Below are 14,525 nucleotides of genomic sequence, written 5' to 3' on the forward strand. Positions count from 1 at the left end.
AGGAGGGGCAGATTTCCGTCCCAGCTACCCACAGGGGCTGCCCCCTGGAGTTCCTGCCCGGCCCCTGCGGTGCGCTCTGCAGCTTGCTCCTGCCCATCGCCGATGCTGTTCTAACTGGCATGGGCTGCAGTAAAGATATTGCAGGAGAGCTTAGATCTAGGTGGTTTCGGAGCACACAGGTGATTTTTAAGTGGGTGGTCAAGCTGAAGTCCTTGGGTACCGCAGCACAACGGAACGGGAGGATGGTGAGACACAGGTTATTTTATAGACCTGAAAGATTACACAATAATTCTGTTTTAAATTCCCTCATAACATTTTAATTCTGATTAGTGATTACTATTGATTTATTATGAGCTGACACTTCCTGAGTACAACGATTTCTTCATGGGGTTTGCTTAGGCTTACCACGGCATCCGTCCCAGCAGCTTCCCGGCTGCCTGTGGTTGAGTCCAGGCATAATGCTGCAGCACAGACTAACCAGATTTGCAGTCCTGACTCGTCAGGTAGACTTGGGCTGACCATCAACATCCCTTGGCCAGTTTTTGTTTATTCCCTGGCACTTGATGAAACCTTCCTTTTTGTTAGGACCAATTAGGACCGACTAGTAGTCCTAGGGAGGTCCCTTATTCATTCTTGATACCAACTCCCATTATTTTGTCCAAGGGCACCACCTAAATGTTTCTAGATTATGGGGTATATAGGAGACCCCAGTTTTCCACGGCTTCCATTAGTTTGTATGTCACTTTGCTTTCAAGTATGGCAAAATGGCAGATAAGAGATTAAATCCCTTAATGCATTAATTGATACAGCTGGGAAAAAAGCTTTCAAGCACACAGGCCTCCTTCAAGTTTTCATTTGTTTTAGTAATTGATGTTATGTTTAAATCACAATGTCAACTCTCATTGCCACTTACTATACCTTATGTTGACTTGTCAGCAATACAGCATCTCATTTCCCAGCAGCTGCTAAGAGTTTAGTAGAGACTTAGCTATACATCAGTACGACAAACTATTCAAAATTACTCCTTACAGCAATAGAAGCCTAATGGTTTTTGCAATAAATTAACACTGTGACGGGGAGGAAAAAGTATTTGCTTAGTAACAGGAATGATAATGGTAAGGTGCCCAACCTGATTAGACAGTTCTTTGTAAATCCTGAATGAACCTGCTTGCATTATTCAACCAAAGGGTCTTGGGTAAAGTGGAAATGGCATTAATGTCTATCTGGTAAAAAATGCAGGGTTTAGCTGCTACGCCTTCCGTACAGCCTTAGGAGACACACTAAATAAGGGGAATAAAAAGTAATGCTCAATAACTATCCACTTACTGAACAAGATGGGCACCCCGTAGAAAGAAATACATGAAGGTACGCGCGTGAATGCGTGCGGAGGGACTGAGGTTGTATTCCCCGCCTCTTGAAACCACACCCTTCTCCCCACATCCTTTCTCCTGAAAGGTATTTACAACTTTCACTTCCAGTTCCTGCTTTTATGTGAGAATTAAATTACTTCAAAAATGGTTACATAAAAGCTATTTCCCCTTGAAATGGACTATATGTTTTTGTTTGCTGTTCTTGACTGCAACTGATATAAGCAATTAGAAGCAGGGCTTACAAACTCCTCAAGGCCAAGAAGATTTTACGTGTCCTTCCACTGTCCACGCAGATTTTGTAAGTGACCCCAAGCTTCGGTATTAACTGGCAGATAGTCACGTGCTAGGCAGAATTTTCAGGTAGTCCCCATGGGACTGGGACAGGAAGGGAAGAAGAATTGATTGTGGACTGTTTAACCTACGTAGAAGTCCTGTGAGCTATAGAAAACCTGGAGAAGCCTCTGGTGAGCTTTTGAGACTCACACGAATCCCAGTAGGGTTGAGCGTTTCGAGGCTGTTACTGTATTTCCTGAAACTGTTACAGCTGATTTTCAAGTGTTGCTGGGCCTTAACTTTGCTGTGATGCCTTGCACGGTCAGCACTCCTGAACGAGAGCCAAACGCCACACGGATGCTTTGCAAGTCTGGATGGCAGCTGAGCTCCTGGGGTAGGTGTCTCCAGACGGAAACCCCAGGGGCAATAGCCAACCTCATCCGAAGCCCCGTGGCCACCCTAAGCCTAGAGGAGCCCTTGCCACGGCATTTTATAACCTTCAGCTTCATCCTGTGCACCTTGCCAGCTCTGGCACTGACTTTAGGAATCCACCAGCGTGAAGGAGCAGGTCTCAGACCTTCTGTCTACTCTGCTACTTCAGGATTTCTAAAGTCCATCCACACACTCTGCTCTGGAAACTTTACATTTGGGGCAATTCTGTTCTGAGCAACTGTTTTTTGGGGGGAAGAAACTCCCAGACCATAAATTTCAACCCACCAGATAATCATGAAATAATCAGATGGGATTAGCCGTTCAGCCAGCCTAGTTTCTAATCTGAAAGAGTTTGGAGTTGAAGAAAAAGGGATATTGATATTTTTTTTCCCCAAAAAATTTAAAATTTGTGGTAACTGTCTCTCTGTAACAACTCCACTTTTAAGACAGGAAAAATATTTTACCAGTCATGGGAGTAAATGTACCAGACACACAAATATGTTCTCAAAACTGGGGCTCAGATTTCCTTATTTCCTACTCATTTACAACCAAAGAGCATTGACATACACCAGCATTTGTTGCATCACACATTAATTTCTCCACATCTCCGTGTTAAAGATATTGTTCAGATGGATGAGCAATATCACCTGAAGCCTTTAATGGAGAAAATGCTAACACATGCTATGGTGAAGGCACCACGAGGAGATATTTTAGCTGGAGGTGGCACATCCATGTATAGTCCTACAGGAAGCGCGTCTGGCAGAGGAGCAGAGGACGTAGGCCGATATCTGCTGTGGGACAGCATTTGTCCTCCAGCATGATGGCAAGGAGCAGTCCTGTGGCTCAGAGCCCAAGCACCTGCAGCTGCGAGGAGCCCTTCATCCCGTCCTTCATCCAGCCGCACAATGTCATCCGTGGCTGGGCTGGAGATTTCCCCATCCATCTTACTCCATCTGCCCTCAGCTCTCTGGCTGCTGAAACTGCCTGCGGATGGAGATTTGGAGGACTAACACGCACCTTTAGGGGCAGATCTTTCGGAGCAAGAGTGCAAACGAAGTCAGCTTTGCCCAAACACCACTGCCCCAGCCAGTTCTGTGGCCATGGAGAACTGATGCAAAGCAATTTTGAAAACCCCTGCAGCTTCTCCACCTGGAAAGCAAGGCTAGGACCATTTCTATTGCCCTTCGTCTTGTCTATACAGAGAAAAGGACTATGGGACCTTGATTTGCTGAGGGCCTCTTGGTACAATAGTAATAAATAATAATTTAGCACTGCCTTGCAGTTTCAGTGTGAGCCGCGTGATGTTTGACGTTTTGCTTGAAACCCCCGGTCAGATGACAATGCGAGAAACTCAGCCCTCATTAGGAAAAAAAAAAAAAAAAAAGAAAAGTTCTGATTGTCTGTCAGGAAAAAGGAAGAGAAAAGCTGGAAAACGTGACTCTGAAAGGCACGATAGCCAAAATGCAAGCAGGAACATCCGCCTGGTTAGCTGGTGATGTCCCACTACTTGAGGTCTCTCTTTCTTTTTTTTTTTTTTTCCTCGGTACTTGGGTTTAATGATATTAAACACTTCCATGTCAATGAGAACTGAAGCCCACGAGAGCGAGGAGCATGCCGAGCTGTGCCGGATCTGCTCGCTCAGGGCTGGCTTTCTTGACACGAAAGCTCTTCTCCTCCTGCCTTCAGCCTGCGAGCTCAGTGGGGGCTGGGAGGGCTGTTTTAGCCCAGCTCGTACTGTCAAGCACGTCCAGGGTGCTGCCGGAGTCGGAGAAACTCAGCTGGAGACAACGGCATGTGGCAGATGAGACGGGAAGGCAAAATTAAGGACACGTAAACCCCGTGCGCCCCAGCGGCGGGAGGAGATAAGTCACCCCCGGGGTCTCTGCCCCCCCCCCCCTCCCCGTGCTCCACCGGCCCCATCCAGACGGTAACATCCAAAAGGGTGTCTGTGCCCAGCGGGGGACCCGGGGCTGCCTGCCTGCGGGGCGAGTGCCCCCCGCATGGGGACACCCCGCTGCCGCCCCGCGCCCTTGCAGCACACCGGGGCAGTCGCAGCAGGCGCGTATTGAATTTAAATGCAAAAAAGGACCGGTGTGGGTGGGTGTGTGTTTGTAGGGTTTTGTGGTTTTTTTTTTTTTTTGGTTTTTTTTTTTTTAGGGGGGGGTAGTGTATGCGTTTGCTTTTCTGGCTAAACCTCAGCTTGTGCTTCTTTCTTTGCCGGGTGGCCGGGAAGGGCGCGCAGGGCGCTGGGGGGGGGTGGGCGATGCAACACAGGGGTGGGGGCTTCCTATTTTTGTAGTTATTTTTGACGACCTGGAGAGGGGACGAGGGATGGGGGACGGGGGGGACGGAGGGGGGTCCTGGGTGCCAGGCCGAAACGCAGCTCCGGTGCGGATCGGCGCCGCCCGCCGGGGCGCGGCGGGAGGGAGGTGTTGCGAGGGGCGGCGGCGGGGGGGCGGGTGTCCCGGGCGGCGGCGGCGGCGGCGGCGGCGGCGGCGGCGGCGGGCGGGCACTAAGACCGCGCCGCCCCCGGGCGCTGCGCGGCGGCCGCAGAAGAGGAGGAGACCGGCGGGCCCGGGAGGAGAGGCGCGGAGGGGAGCGGAGCTATGCTAAACCCGGGGTACCGCTGAGGCGGGGCGGGCCAGGCCAAAGGCGGGGGCTCTCCGGCGGCGGGCGCGCAGGGGCCCGGCTCCCGAGGCGGCGGCGGCGGCGGCGGCGGCAGGCAGCATTTCGGCGCGGGGAGCGGCTCCGCAGCCACCGGGCCAATGAACATGTCAGTGTTGACTTTGCAGGAATACGAATTCGAGAAGCAGTTCAACGAGCATGCGGCCATCCAGTGGATGCAGGAGAACTGGTGAGTGCCGCCCCCGGGCCCCGCCGCCCGCCCGCCCCGCATCGGCGGGGAGGCGCTCAGCCCATCCGGGTGCGCGCTGCGCGGCGCTGCGCTGCGCTGCGCGGTGCGGTGCGGTGATCTGCGCCGCCCGTGCGCGGGCACAGGGGAGCTGCCGCCGGCGTTACCTGCGCGTCCGGGCCGGCCCCGCCGCCGCCGGCTTACGCAAGGCCGGGGCATCCCGCCGCCGGCGCGGTGCGGTGCGGTGCGGTGCGGGCCCTGAGCTCCGCCGTCGCCCCCTCCTCCCGGCGTGCCCCGTCCCTCCGGCTGGCCCGGCGGCGCAGAGCCGCACACGTGCCCCGGCTCTGCCCTCGGCCTCCATCCCCTGCCTCCATCCCCTGCCTCCATCCCCTGCCTCCATCCCCGCCCGTCCCTCCCGCTCCCCGCGTAGCACGCCCGGTAAAACAAGTTGCGCGTGTGCCTGCGCTCCCCGCGGAGCCCCTTCTCCTCCTCCACCCCTCCCCCCCTTCCCCCAGCTCCTAATAAAACTTCATTTGCAGCCATGCGGCTATTAACTTTCCCGGCGTGTGCGTGCGGCCGGGGCGAGCCGAGCCGAGCCGAGCCGAACGGCGCGGCGGGACCCGCCGTACCGGGGCGGCGGGGGGGGGGGGGGGGGCGGGGGGGGGAGGCTGCGCAGGGAACCGGCGGGTCTTCCCGCGCCGCGGCGAGACGGAGCCTCACGGACACGCACAGGGACACGGGCACACGTAGCCGGGCCCGCCGGAGGGGAGCGCTGTGCCGGCAGCCCGCTCGCTGCCCCGCACTGCCCCGAGGGCATCCCCCGGTCCCGGGCACGATCCGCGGCAGCGTGGAGGCGAGGGGGAGGGAGCGCCCCAGCTGCCCCTGCCCCCTCCCGTGGGTCCCCCGGGCTGCCCTCAGGGCCGGGATCCCCCTCTCCATCACGTCTGCCCGCCCGCCCACGCCTGCCTCCGGGTGCTCGGCCTGGCTTCATCTACCTGCACGGGCCTTGTGCTCGCCCCTTGCCCGTGCTCACCCCCGCCTCTGCTGCACCGTCCCCGGCCGCCCTCGCCCAGTGCCCAGTCTTGCCCATGCTGCTGCTCCCATGGTCTGTCTCCCCAGCTTGCCCCTGACTTTCCCGTTGCCTGCGTGCCCTCCCTCGGCAGTGCCGCCTGCCCTCTCAGGCTCCCTCATCCTCCTGTCTCCTGAGTGGGGTCCTTTCCCCAGGCCACCCTCGAGTGACGATGACAGGATAGGACTGACAGATAGGTCCAGGCTTTGGTGCCTGCATTTGCAAGGCAGAATGGTCCCAGATGCTAGGTGGATCTCGGCCAGGGACTTGCTAGAATCCTCCATTGACTTGTCTGGGGACTTTTAAGGGCAGTATGATTGAAATGACCATTTAAGTGTGTGAATGGCTCTCTCCGTTCTTCTGCAGGTGAGCTCATTAGCTCTTGTGGGGTGCCTAGTGTCACTCATGTTTCAGGAGAAAGGAGACCACATAGATATTCTTGAGCTGGGAGTGTTGGATACTTTTCATTTTGTCCGTGTTCCAGAAGAAAATTGGCATCGGAGTAGGACAAACTGGTAAAAGAGGATGGAGAGGGTGATAGCTGAATGTATATAATAGCCAAATAACCCAGGAGAGGTGCAGTTTAGATTAAAGAACATGACTAGGAACCAGGACTCCTGCGTCTTCTTGGCTCTCCTGCGCTTTGTGACGTGACCTTGGGAACATTACATAACTTCTCCTAGGCCTCAGTTTCCCCAGCGAGGAAGGACCGATGGGGTGGGGGGTAATAACGCTGAAATGCCCTCGTGAGGCGCTTTGACGACTTAGGTAATGTTTTCTGAGTGCCTCTAAGACATCAGGTACTATATAAACGCTAAGCAGTGTTACTAAAATCTCCCCGCCGGTCTCATGTGCTGCAGAGGTCACCAGCTAGGACTTCTGTAACACCAGGCTCCTGCTTCCCAGGTTCAAAGGAGGAGACCATGAGTTTGACGCTGCTGCTGTACAGCTAAAGAGACACGATGATCCGTGCGCACGCACTTTTGGGTCTAGTTTCGCCTTCTCTAAGGGAACTGATGAATTAATACTTTTGATTCACATGAAAGTAAAGGAGGAGAGCAATCTGCTTGGGGGCCGGGAACATTTCTGGAAACAAAACGGGGCTGAGATCTCTGTCATGGCAGGCTTTTCCTGAAAATGCTGCTGAAGACTATTCCGAGTTTCAGGTTAAATTGTGTGTTTTTATCTTCTGGAAATTCACTCCGTCAAACAGGTTCTGTTCCAGCACTTGAATTTTGCAGGGGAGCTTAACTGGTAAAATATAGCAGCTAAGGGCCATACAAGAAGGCTTCTAAACTTCATATCAGGATTACGTGATAGGTTTGCTTACGCAGACATCAATGGCAGTACGTGGCTTCTCAACTTTGTAGGCGTAGCCTTAATGTACACATTATTAATGTAAGAGCCTCCTAAGGTGAGGTGGTTAAATAGTAGTTTGTAGGGATAAACACGGTTGTTCGTTCTTTGGGCAGGAAGATGGACTAAGTGGACTTGCTTCAGGAAAGACCATGGCAGGATTTTATACTGCAATCGCCATTTAAATTAGGATGCAATACTATTACAATGCCTAACATGGAGGTAAACAAATTCTGTAGGTGTGGCATTTATTATTTTACTTCCACCTTAGAAATATTTCTTCATACCTTACAAGGCCAAAAAAAAAAAGAAAAAGGCTGTAGGGTGTTAGGGGGCATGAAGCGGCTCCAAGGAGTTGACCCTGTCTTTGGGATTTTGAGAAGCGTCTTTGGAGTCTGAGTAGGTCGCATATAAAGACGTAGCCCAGTTTGAGGCAGGACATGAATCCCTTTACATACCCTCTGGGTTCCGAGCTGGTTAAGGCACTGACAAGCCCTTTTAATTACAGCTGTGTAAGCCTAAAGCTGGAAAAGCTTGAATGTGAAGCCTAGGGGTAGTGGCATACCCCTAGGTACTGGTATGGTTGGTCTGGATGGATCACGGTGCAAGGAATGAAGTGGCTGGTTCTGCTCAGCCAGGGCTCGCCCCTCCTTTGCCTCTGTCCCCCGAGCCTGCTCCGAGCTTCATCGTTCCCAAGCTTCATCGCTCCCTGGGGCAAGTGTGTGTTCTCTGCAGTCCCTGATCGCTGGCACCCGGGCTTTTCTTCAGTACACCCCCATCCTAGGGCTCGTTTCCTTACTGCCGTCCGCCCCTGGAAATCACCCCTCTGAGGCTGGCATGAACGGAACCCGTCTGATGGCGAATTGGTCTGATGGCAGCACACGAGGTCCTTCTTGCTTCATTCCAGATGTTCCTGCTTCACTTCAGGGAGGCCCCCATCCTGCAATGGGCATTGCGCTGGGACCGCTTTAGAGCCTAGATTAGCAGCGCTGTAAAGAGGCTACTGTTTTGACACAGAGGAGAAATGAAGAGTCTGTTCCAAGCTGATGGGTTTCGTGCCTCCCCGAATGCTTGGCTTTATGTGTATGCGCACCCTTATGGTACAAGCCCCCGGGCTGCCCGGTTCTCCTGCAGGGAGGGCAGAGCGAGGTTGTGGGCTGCAAAGGCACACCTGCAGCCTGCTGGTCTCTGGGGGCGAGAGCCGCCAGTTAGTTGCCTTCCCCAAAAAAGCGATGGCAGGTTTTGGGGAAGGTTAAAGAACCAATGGGTCCATTTGCTCTCATGAAACTCTTTATGCTTTATGCTGTGGGAAAGCTCTTGATAGACGTTTATGTATAGTGCCATCAGGTAGGTAGCTTTTGATATAAGATGCAATATCGCTTTGATCTTATCGTGCTTGGACTGCGTGAGGTTTGATTTGAGTAAGATCGGGATTAAGTCAAATGTTTATTAAAATAATTGCTTAAAATCATCTCTCAGATGAAACTCTCCCAGCACCTCCTCCCAAACTTATTCAAAGAGGGAAGAGGGATGAAGTAAATAATCTGCTGAGGATTTTTTTTTTTCTTTAAACTGCCGCATGAGAATTAATGCAGCTCTAGTCCTATGTTTCTTGCCAATAAATACATTACTATTTTTGCAGAGAATTCGCAGTTCAGTCAGACATACAGCAAAAGGGTTGCGGCGCTGAGATCCCGACTCCCGGCTGCAGCCAGTGAGGTAGCAAAAACCGGCCGGTGCTTAGGAAAGCAGAAGTGACAGAAACGCGTGGACGGAGCGGTGACCGCCGGGGTCCTTCTCCATCGTGCTGCAGAGCACCAGGTTCGGGCATCAGCACGAAGTGACAGTTGTTCCTGTTATAATTGTCTGGCCAATAATAATTATCTTCAGATGTCTGCTGACGAGGGGCTCGCCAATGGGGAGGCAGGAGGCCTGTGCTGACTGCGCCGAGATAATCTGGGCGAGATGACGTCACGCGAGGGCTTGCCTAAAATCACAGAAACTTTTCCTCTGCTGCTCCGCTGGCTGCTGCAGAGCTCCGGCCATCCCTGCCCCTGCCCCCGCCAGCCTGCTGCCGGCTGCTGCCCTGGCAGGCTCCCCTCCTTCCCTCTCTTTTACCTCTCCTGGCTATCGCCTCTCCTGTTTTTCTCCCCGAAAGCCAAGGTTTAACCCTTGGCAGCCGGCAGGTAATAGCGGGAGCCGAGTCGGAGCGGAGGAGGATGAGCGGGATGAAAGGGGAGCCGGTTATTCCCCAAAGATGCTGCGGGGCTCCGCTGCAGACAGCGGCCGTTTTCCTTAATGAGCTTTCAGTAAAGAGAGAAGCACTGTGTAAAGGGCAGCTGGGCATTTTTTGGCTTTAAGGGGCGCTGGCAACTCAAATGGGACTCTGAAATTAATTTTGTAAACCTCAGATGAGTATAAATGTTCGTATATTTGAAAAAACATCCTGGTGCAGGAAGTTATTTTTAACCTTTTGTTACCTGAAACTTTTATGTGGTGAGAGACAATGCGCAGCTGATGCTGAGGGAAATTTATCCTACGTAATTCTCTTTCTGGTCAAAACTGGAGATAGATGTGGAAGGGCAGAGGGTCAACTCGTTTGGATTTGAAAATGCGCTTGCCTTTTAATAATTCACACAAGCACCGTCGTCCTAGACAGGTTTGTTTCCTAAATGCAGAACAAGCTTCCCTCATCCACTTAAGCAACTCTTAGCTCATGCAGAAATCAAGAGTGAGAGGCTGTGTGCAGATCTCTCCGGGCATACGTGTGTGGCAGCCAAAAACCGATGTAAATTACTTCTTTTCTGGTTTGTTTTTGTTTGTTTGTTTGTTTTTTTTTTATTTTCCCTTGAGCTCTTGCTAAATGCCAGCGAAGGATGTGGAGGGGATGCTGCAGTCACCCCGTCCTTCTGTCTGTGCCGCAGCAAGGACTCAAAGGGAAGATGTATGAGTTGCTCTTTACCACAGAAAGCCAGTTTTACTTGAGCAAAATTTGGTCAGCCCAAGAACTTAGCCTACTTCCACATTTCGTCCCTCAGAGGGGCTTTTCGCTCCTCTCCTGTGCAAACTGGCCATAGAGTTGACGGGGCCACCAGTGCACGGCAGCTTTGGTGCTGCAGAGATGAGAGGGTACCTGCTCCTTTGCCTTTCCTCCATCCCACAGGCCTTTCTGAGCAAAAGGCCGATGTATCGGAGTATCACAGAGCTTTGGCTCCTTGAAAATACAAGGATGGAGTCTATGGAGAATAGCAGTGCATGTCCTTTCGGAGTTCGGGTGTTTTCTGTCTGTGTGTGTGCTGGGCGGGGGGAGGCAGGGAAGGGGGAAGAGGTGGCACAAAAATGTCGTCATAAAGATAAATACATCAGTGTCTTCTGGATTCAACCTGCCACTGAAACATAGGCACTGGCCTTTTGCTCACCCTATCCCTAGAGCATGAACGCATCTCTTATCATGTTGCTTCATTAATGTTTAATCTTCTGAGAGTGAAGACATCTCTTCTACTTTGTGAAACACCATGTGCTTGTGGGAATAATAAACTTGTAAGAACGGAGCAAGAAGTAATTTAGCAGCTTGCCATCATTTTCAAAAGCGAATATGGGCATTCCGGAGCATTTTGGTTGGGGCTGAGATGTAGGATGCTGAATTATTTTGGCACTTTTGAAAAAGTGGCTCATATCTTCAACTAGGCATACGCTGTGAAAGCAGAGGGGTGTTTGTGCAAGCACAGGTTGAGTTGCAAGTGGTGGCATGAAGCCCCAGACTCCGGGTGCTTTTTGTGCATAGGCAAAGGAGCAATGGGAAGAAGTTGATTTCCCCTGGGATTGGGGTGCGGAGTGCCCAGCTATCTCCTTCCTTCTCAACACCCTGCCTCCGTTGAATCGCAGGGAACTTTTCCACTGGAAGATGGGATTTTCACCTCTGCAGCTATTTCTGCTAGCTTGTGGATACAGGCACCCATGTAGAGACAGACAGACAGACCGACCTTTATCCTTCACTGGTTAAATCCATGCGGAGTCGGTGGGAGGAGGCACCCTGCGCACTGGTCCAACTTTCCAGTTTGCCAAGCCGTAGCTTCACAAGGATGTGGCTTTAGGGCTCTTGGGGTGGCATGAGGCAGAGATCCTTTCGGTGACATGGTAGCGTCTCTACTTGATTAGTCCTGGCAAAAATGCAACCTGAAATCAACTTCTGCACCCTGGGTGAAGGCAGCCCGAGCGTGAAGGACGTCTTTGGCCAAGGTCATTGCCTCGTGTTGAGAAGACAGCAGTTTGTATGACGGCATGTGAGTTGCTGTTGGCTGTCTTGCTGTCAGGTTGCACACGCTTCCGGGCTCTTCCTCGGCACCTCGGCGGCATTCCTTTCCCAATTGCCAGTTTTTGGTCATACCTTGATGATGAGCCACAGTTATTTAGGTTGGTGCGTTTTTTCCTCCTGCTAGCTTGTCTGGATGGACACTATGTGTGGGTGTCCCTTGCAACCTAGACATCTTTAAAATTTTTCTTCTTTAAAAGCAGTGAATAAAATTTATGTGGGGGCAGCTTCCATATTCTCCTCCTCTCTCAAACGGGCACAGTCTGCTTGTTCATAATCTGAGAAGCACCGTAGACAGGCTACAATAATTTGTTATATCCTGGTCTTTTAATGGATTCTGTGCTGGTAGACGTTGCCTTTTAGTGGGGCTCGGGGTAAGCAGGAGATCGCTGCATGTAACTCATTGTGTGATTAGGGGGTCTCGATTACTCCATTTTCTGCAGCACCTAAAATAAGTGGCCTTTTCCCCAACCCCCCTGCTGAAAATGCAGCAAGCGTTCATGGCCGGTATGTCTACTTCTCCTAAAAAAGTCAAACGTGGTCACGTTCCCATTGGTCTCAGCAGAAAAAGGTCCAGCTGAGTATTTAACTCTCAAATTTATGCTCTGCGTTTGCCGTCAGTCTCCTCTCCACAGCCATCTATAGCGGTACTGGGAATAAAAGGACGTTCTGTACTTTTTTTCTTCCTTTATGTCACTGCGCAGTCTCTGCCCCTTGCTCAAGAGTCTATCCCAAGCCCTTTTCAGCTGGCTTTGATCTGCTGGTTCCTAGCGATAAATATAGAGATAAAAAGGGGGAAACATTTTTCATGGAAAGGCTGTAGTATTTCTGCCTTCATGACTGTATTAGCACCGGCAGGCTGGTACCTCTGGTGCCTTTGGAGGTCCAGGGAGGGCGGACAGACTGACGGGGAGTGCAGAGACCCTTCTCTGCAGAGGTATTGTCAGTACAGAGCTGGAGATGTTGGAGGGTACAGAGCCGGGGTTTCTTTTTTTCCTTTGAGGGTAAACTTTTATTAGTGTTTACGGAGCTTTCCGTAGCTTTGAGAACGATTTTGTAGTACAGGGTCCACTGGGACTGCACAAGGCAAGATCACATAAAACACTTTTTGGAAAGCTTAATCGAGAGAGTTTAGATGCTTTTTCTTTTAATGGAAATAGAGGTTAAAACATATTCTTTTTAAATGTAAATTAGCATCGGCTAAAACGTAAAATAAACTTTTCACGGGCTCAGACTATATCAACATGTGAGCTGTTTGGGTAACCACGTTACCCGCGTATTGCTACCCAACACTTTTTTTTCTTGCCAACTGTTTTGTCAGCCCACTTGAGCCTTGTCCTGGGTTGGAGTGGAAGGGTTTTGCATTTAGTATGTGTCCATGCAGCACCTAGCACAGTGCTGCCCCGTCCCTGACCAGAGCGTCCCAGAACTGCTGCTACTCCAGGCCACGCTGTTCCCGTTCGTGTCGCAGTGTCACATCTGCTGGAGCTGGGTTTGCTGGGGGAGGCTGGTGCCGCCCGGTGGGGTGCTCTGCAGGGGCACCCAGGGTAGCGTTATGCAAGCCTGGCAGAAGAACGGCAAACAGCGGGGCTGTTTGTGGTTGCACCCGGGCTAATTCAAGGGGAAAATAGCGTCACTTCATGTGCGGGGTTTGCCAATGTGATTGTTACTGCTTTCAGATCCAAAGTAGCAAAAGTTCCTGATGCTGCCTTTCGCTGTGTGCCTCGTACGATGTGCCCCATTGCAAACCTTTGGTTGCAAGTCTTGTTGACTTTTGTGAGGACATCTTACCCTTTGATTGCCACGAGTCTTACTTATGGACCAGAAGCAAGGTGGAAGGACTCCAAAACCAACATGACCTCAGTTTGGCTAGAGAAGGGACCCAGATCCTGCAGAGCAGACATGCCACGAAATGATGAAATAATGGGGCAGATCTAGCAGTCCTTGACCTTCTGTCGAGAGAAGAGCTGGTATTGAGTGGGGAAGAAGAGAGGATGATGCAAGTTAACGATTTACCTCCTGCCCGGGGACTTGGGGCTTTGCGGGGTACACGTGGTGGTTTGTGCACCGCACAGCGTGCAGGGGAATGATGATCAGTGCGTCTCCGAGGACGTGGGGAGCCTCACTGCAAACTGAATGCAGCCACAGCCACCTTGTACAAGTTGGGTATCGGTCAGTCAGGCACAGTTCTTCAGAAAGTACCTGAGTCCCACAGTTTCAATGGGAATGAGGGGCCTGTGTCATCTCTGAAAATTGCTCTTTGTGCCTCAGTTCCGCAACTGTAAAATGGGGACCGATTCCTTTCTGAGAGTATTCAGAGTTGTTTTTTTACCATGTCACAAAGGTGATCCTGAGGTGGTAAGACCTGTATGAGTAACTACGTTAAAACAATACAGAAAACCTAATGGTCGTACAGTATTACTATGCAGTTTTTACACTTGTACTAGCACTGAAGAATACTCTGTTCTTGCCAAGGATTGTGGGCAAAGTTTGTCTCCTTGATTGTGGTAACTGAGGAGTAAGAAAAGCTGCTGTGATATTGGAGGCAAGGTGTTTTATTGTTGGTATCATGGGGTTAAACTGCAGAAGTCCAGACCATTCTTAATTGCAAATTTATGGAAGGAACTGCCTTTCAAATAGTCCAAAAAAACTTTATTCAACATCATCTGATGATAACTTTTAAATAGAATTTTAAGAATTTGTTGGTAGTTAGTTTCAGCGTGTGAAGCCTGCAAACTGCGTGAAAAATGAATTGGACATCATCTGTGATTATGAGCTCCTCAAATTGAATGCATTTTTTTTGGTATCTGATGGCCTCAGTTACCCCTGGACATAAAACTTAAGGTTCATCAAGAGCATTAT

The 14,525-nt window shown here is 51.2% G+C and overlaps 1 protein-coding gene across 1 annotated transcript in view; it reads left to right on the forward strand.

Moving 5' to 3' along the window:
- Positions 1-4,840: 4,840 nt before the first annotated feature.
- Positions 4,841-14,525, forward strand: part of ELOVL6 (ELOVL fatty acid elongase 6) — a gene marked incomplete at its 5' end in the record, with an annotated part of 76,398 nt that continues 66,713 nt past the window's right edge. The window contains one exon of the mRNA XM_082482521.1: positions 4,841-4,929. Within this exon, the coding sequence (XP_082338647.1) occupies positions 4,841-4,929 (89 nt within the window). The remainder of the gene's footprint in view (positions 4,930-14,525) is intronic.

The sequence above is a fragment of the Vanellus vanellus genome (assembly GCF_965231255.1).
Source record: "Vanellus vanellus genome assembly, chromosome: 4".
NCBI lineage: Eukaryota > Metazoa > Chordata > Aves > Charadriiformes > Charadriidae > Vanellus > Vanellus vanellus.